This window comes from Lichenostomus cassidix, chromosome 1, assembly GCF_008360975.1.
Source record: "Lichenostomus cassidix isolate B80296 chromosome 1, HeHo_3.0, whole genome shotgun sequence".
NCBI lineage: Eukaryota > Metazoa > Chordata > Aves > Passeriformes > Meliphagidae > Lichenostomus > Lichenostomus cassidix.
The window spans coordinates 767,125-773,124 of NC_139479.1; the positions used below are offsets into that span (position 1 = coordinate 767,125).

A 6,000-nucleotide genomic window follows, 5' to 3' on the forward strand; every position below is an offset into this window, starting at 1 on the left:
TAACCTTGATTTCTTAAGGTCACTAAAACAAAGGAATGAATTTATTTTCACAGTGACAGAGTGTTCTTGTTACAGGTTGTGAGGGTCATGGAGTTTCAACACACTTCTGAGAGCACAGGAGGAAATTTAGGTGGGAACCAGAGCAACTATCCTGAGCTGGATTCCCAGAGGAACAGCTCTGGCTGAATCCTCCAAACCCAAACCTAAACAATGAGATATCACAGCTGAGATCTTATAAAATTAATTACACAACTTACACAAGGCTTTGCTCAGACTTTTTTTTTTACTTCTTAACTACATCTAAAATCTAGTTCACATGCCCAAAACCTTAAAAAATGGTAATCCATCTCCTCTATCATCATAATAATCATCATCATCATCATCCTTTCACACTACCAGCTGTGATTTCACCTCAACAACTTCCGGGTTGAGTTATCAAGTTTAAAAATGGTATTTTTTTTTGTTTTACCTGAATTGGAGATTTTCCCATTGTCAGCAGTCCCTGCATTTCCTGGAGCCACAAAGACATGTTTCACCTGGGGGGACTGAGCCAACTTCCAGGCCAGGGCGTGCTCCCTGCCTCCGCTGCCGATCACCAGCACCCGCTCAGCCATGGCCCTGCAGGAAACCAGGACACAAGGAAAACCCTGGTGAGTGAGCAGACTGGGACTTTCAGCCTAGAGAATCACAGAATGCCTGAAGAGTTTAGGTTGGAAGGGACCTTAAATGCCATCCAGTGCCACCCCTGCCATGGCAGGGACACCTTCCACTGTACCAGGCTGCTCCAAGCCCCAATGTCCAACCTGGCCTTGGACACTGCCAGGGGTGAGGAGTTCACAACCTCTCTGGGCAACTATTGCTTGGAGAATCCAAGTCTGCAAAGGTCAAAGCCCTTCTGATGCACTCACTGTATGAACACAGAGTGTTTGGTGCTGCATGGGGCCACAAAAGAGGGGTTTTAGAGGCAATGCCTGAAAAGCTCTGAATATCTCATGGAAAGGAAAGGCTCCAAGCAGTGAGTCAAGGATATAACTTTCAACTCTGGCTTTCCTTGGAAAGACCAACCACAAGGCCAGCAACAGGCAGCATTAATATAGGAGCTCATTCAGACAAGGTAGTGTGGGGTATCCACTCCACTCTCCTGTTCCAGTGAGGCTTGGGAAAACACCTGGATGTTCTGCTGGCCAGTGGGAGTGGGTCTGGGATGCCCACGTCATCAGCTGGGTGTGCACACCCTGCTTACGCACGGGACTCACGGCAAGAGTACAGCGTGTGCTCTGAGCAGCTCTGGGAGCCTTGGCCGTCTGAGATTTACTTCTACACGTACACTCCACAAATTTACTGATGGAGGAGTTCATTACACTGACAAAACCCACTGGAATTCAGAAAATAATAAAGAAAGGAAGGAAGGGAGGACATAATTTATAAACTAATAATGTATGTCCTTATTTGGAGCTAAAATAATAGAGTAACAGGATGGTTTGGGTTGGAAGGGACCTTAAAGCTCATCCAGTGCCACCCCAGCCACGGCAGGGACACCTTCCACTGTCCCAGGCTGCTCCAAGCCCCAGTGTCCAACCTGGCCTTGGACACTGCCAGGGATCCAGGGGCAGCCACAGCTTCTCTGGGAATTCCATCCCAGGGCCTCCCCACCCTCCCAGGGAACAATTCCTTCCCAATATCCCATCTCTCCCTGCCCTCTGGCACTGGGAAGCCATTCCCTGTGTCCTGTCCCTCCATCCCTTGTCCCCAGTCACTCTCCAGCTCTTCTGGAGCCTCTTTAGGCCCTGGCAGGAGCTCTGAGCTCTCCCTGGATCCTTCTCCTCTCCAGGTGAACATCCCCAGCTCTCCCAGCCTGGCTCCAGAGCAGAGGCTGTAGGGATCACCTCCGTGGGGGAGGAACAGAGCCAGATAAGAGTTTAGGACAAAAGAAACGGTGAGTGTCCCTGATGTAATCCCAGCACATGTCACACACCAGCCCAGGTCCCTGACCCACGCTTGCTCACGTGCCCAGTGCCCCAAGGGGAGATCAGAGACACCCCCTGTGCAGGAGGACAAGAGAACAGGACAACTCAAAATACATCTTAGCAAAGAAAAGAGGGGGGGTGGAAATCAATAAAACCCAACAGATTTCTAAGGGAAAGGCAAAAATGATCCAAAGCGGATTTCAAGATAAGTCAGGGATGTCCCTTCCCCTCACATCAGCTGCTACAGCTTGACTTGACTAAAGCTGCCCTGATGAGGCAAAATATCTGGATTAGGTAAAATATCCAGAGAGAATAAAGTCAAAATAAACATGGATAGAAGGATAAAAAGCAGAAAATTAACACTGAGTCATTCGCTATCTATCCACTAAACACACAAGAGCTAACATTTAATGGGAGTTTCATGCTGGGGGAGACCAACAGGTTTCTAATCCAGTGTTGGACCAAATATAGATATTGCAAAGTTACAGACATGTTTTAATTATAAAACTCCATTATTACCTGCAATAAAAAACTCAGGTTAGGCTGAAAGTGATCAGTTATGGTATAGATGTTTGGGAAACCACATTATGCTCATCTCTTTGACATTACAAATCAAGTAAGAAGAAAAGATAAAAGAATAAGGGACGGATTAGATAAAGACAGTAATATAACAGTAATATGGAAGAATATTTATCACACAGCAGGTAGCTCTCCCCTTGAAGTTAAACAAGCATTGTCAGTGGTGTCCAGAGCCAGTGGCCACTAAATAGCATTTTAAAGGCAAATTTTATCAATAAGAAGTTGAACTATATGTAACATAATTTTCTGAAAAAAAAAAATTAAAACCTTTAAAACACTAAAAATTTTAAATTTAGACCTTTTAAAACTTTTAAATCAGAATGATTTAAACCAAAGACAGCCCATACTCACTCTGTGCTATGTGCTACCAGGCTGGGGAGAGGAGGACTGAGGAGCTCAGAGGCACAAAGAGAGCAGAGATTGGCAGCCCCTGGTTAAAATGTCTCTGTCCCAACAATCCCGCCCCAGCGCTGACCCTGCAGCCAGCCAATGGACAGGGAACTGCAGCCACTCCAGCTGGGAACAGGGGACACAAGCTTCCCTAGGAATGCCCCACGAGTGAGAAGCAAAAGCTTTGCAGAACAGAAGCAGCTCATCCTGTTGTTTCTAAACAGCAAAGTTAATTTTGTCCCATTCCAGGTTGGGTTTTTTCCAGTTAAAAGTGTTCATTAATCAGCTAGTGAACATTCTTGAATATACCTTGCCAATATCCCACCCAACCCTGCCCTCCTCCAGCTCGAGGCCATTAAGAAATTCCCACTGCACTAAGCCCACAGTGCTGATCAGGGCAGCCTGAAGACCCAGTGACACTGTGGCCACCTCAAGTGACTCACCACGATGGCAACTCACTCAAAGAATCACCTCCTTCTCTTCCATGAGGTAACATATTCTGGTACTACTGTCAGCTGAAAGAATTCATCACACACAGCACAAAGCTTTATATGGGTAAAGTAAATAGAACAAGGCATGTCTCATATTGTCAATTAATATTGAATCATTTTATATCAAAATGTGAGTGAAAATCAAGTTTCATGCATTGGTTTTGAAGCTCAGTGTTATTTGTGCATCCCACTATGGTATCCTAGCACCTTCTATTTAGGAATGTGGCTTGAGAAGAACTTGTGGTGGCAATGCCAGTTTAGGAGGTTCAGATGTAGCCATGGCAGCTCTTTTTCACACTGAAACTCAATGATGTCATGGAGGCTCCTCTGCTGCCCAGCAGGATCTCACTTTAAAAACAAAAATTCCAAGAGGCAACATTCCTTTTTATTTTTGCCATTAATCCAGGAGTCAAAAAACTGTTCTCAAAAGACCTAAAGTCATCCACAAGGTAGATATTTACTCTGTGAGGATTATCACACCCCCAGGACTTTTGGAAACAACATGTAAAATCCTTAAAGATCCCAAACCACAGGATGTCATTACCTTCTGCAACCATCGTCTGCTTTGGTAGAGATGGAGATGTTTGTTTAAAAGATGTTTGAAACTGAAGATAAGTGACATTTCAGGAAAAGGTCTGTTGTTAGGTGCTTATAGGAAGTGAGAACAGGAATGAAGAAATGAGTTAATCAGTCCATGTATCCAGAAGGAGAGGAGGCAAGAAGAGAGTGAAGACAAGGAGATTCCCAGACTTATCCCCAAGGATGCCAGGAGAAAGCCAGCAGGGATGAGCATCAGCCCAGAGACCTTGATCCTCACTGCAGGAAGGCAGCTGGGGCTCACCAACAAACCAGGGAACTCTTCCTCTTGACCAGGGCCTGTGGAGCAGAGAGAATCAAGTGAGAGAAGCAAACCCACAGCCCTCAGAGCTTTCCCCATCCTGACTCCTGCCCAGGGAGGTTCCAAACACAGGGAGCAGTGACATGAGGCTACTCAGGTGCTGTCATTTCCCTGGGAACAGGGCACAGACAGGAGCCACTGACTTTCCAAACTTCCCCTGTGCATAGACCTGGGGTTCAACTCAGCTCCTTGGCTGCATTTATGAACAGAACTCTGTAAGAAAACATAAACTCCTTAAGCAATTTATTCTCAAGTGTGATGCAAGTTACCTAAATATTTAATCTCAACTGGGTGGAGTATTTTAATAAGGCAGAGCCTTATCACCTCACCCCAAACTACAGCAGGAAAGGTGCAACTAAAATCAGATCTCTGCACTTCAGAACAAACAGCAAAAGCTCTGACTGAAGCTCACTACTTCAGACTGTAATTTTTTTTTAAATTAAGCTCCAGTGCTGTTGGTTTTCTCTGTGCTCCTCTGTACCTTTGCTTCCCAACACTGGGATTCAGGAAACCTGATGGAGGCATCCAAGTTCCTTAAGACCAAAGACATGGTCCTTGCCCAGAGTGTCTTAATTCAGGTCCAGGTTGGATGGGGCTTGGAGCAGCCTGGGATAGTGGAAGGTGTCCCTGCCCATGGCAGGGGCTGGAATGGGATGAGCTCTGAGGTCTCTCCCAACCCAAACCATCCTGGGATTCAATGAACTCCAACCCTTCTTAGAGCTGAGTCTGAAAAATGCCCCAGCAGTGACAGCACTTTCCCAAACACTACAGATGCAAGCCCAGTGTCACCAGTGAAGGTTCAAACCTACAACCTCCAGCCCCTGGAGAGGAGTGCTTATCACCTGGCTTTGCACTAGAGGACAAGGTTCATTTTTCCTCCTGCAGTTAGGCAGGAGAAGAAAAAAAAGAATTCTCACAGGAGACAGGAAAAACCCCAAATTGGGAAGGCTGCGAAGTTCCCACCCCACTGAGGACTGTGTGTTTCTGACCCCAGCAGTCTCAGCCGTTTATGCATTTTGGTGTTTTTTTCATAGACCTGTTATGGGATAAAAAAATAAAAAGAAGGGATTGGAGAAGAAGCAAAAACTTGGAACTTCCTCCTCACAACTTCAAACTTAAAACTTTCTCCTCTGAACTTCAATTCTCTCCTAGGATCCACCCTGCTATCCTTCACTCAGCTCCCAAACTCGCCCACAGCCAGGCCAGGTGGTCCCAAAACCCCGTGGGCTGAACCCAGTGCTTCTGCCCTCAGAATTAATCCAGGGGTTGAGTCACCCTTAGGAGTTCAGGGCACATTCCAAGAGCTCCCAGAGCTCCAAGCCAGCCTGCCCAGGGACTCTGTGCCAGCTGCTGGCCCCTGTTCAGGTCTGGGGTGCGCAAGCTGCAGGTTCAGCGACTGTGGGTTCACGCAGGGCTGAGCTGCCCTTGCCTGGGGCAGCTCCCATTGGTCCCACCAGCCTCTCCACCTCCAGGCTCTCCTTCCCTCTGTGTGCCAAGGGAGTGCTGGCACTTGGATCAGGAAAACAGTGCTGGAAAGCTGACACCACAATAGTAACCGATGCAGTGACATAAGTATATTTATATGTATAGATAAAGGAAATCTTCCAGCTTGGTGAGCTAACTCCCTGAGGGATGAAGGATCACCACGGGGAGGACAAGGGAAGCAGCAGCATGC

At 46.7% G+C, this 6,000-nt stretch overlaps 1 protein-coding gene across 2 annotated transcripts in view; it reads right to left on the reverse strand.

The window, feature by feature from the left end:
* The window catches only part of GART (phosphoribosylglycinamide formyltransferase, phosphoribosylglycinamide synthetase, phosphoribosylaminoimidazole synthetase), a 28,446-nt gene extending 24,143 nt beyond the window's left edge, over positions 1 to 4,303 (reverse strand). Inside the window, exons 1-2 of one of the 2 annotated variants that reach the window (XM_085071760.1) lie at positions 4,233 to 4,303; positions 470 to 618 (exon numbers count right to left, since the gene is read on the reverse strand). In XM_085071760.1, the coding sequence (XP_084927886.1) occupies positions 470 to 614 (145 nt within the window). In that variant the 5' untranslated portion in view covers positions 615 to 618; positions 4,233 to 4,303. Of the gene's footprint in view, positions 1 to 469; positions 619 to 2,897; positions 3,033 to 4,232 lie in introns of those variants that run through there. The other variant, XM_085071675.1, reaches the window with a different exon arrangement.
* Between the last annotated feature and the right edge of the window lie 1,697 nt (positions 4,304 to 6,000).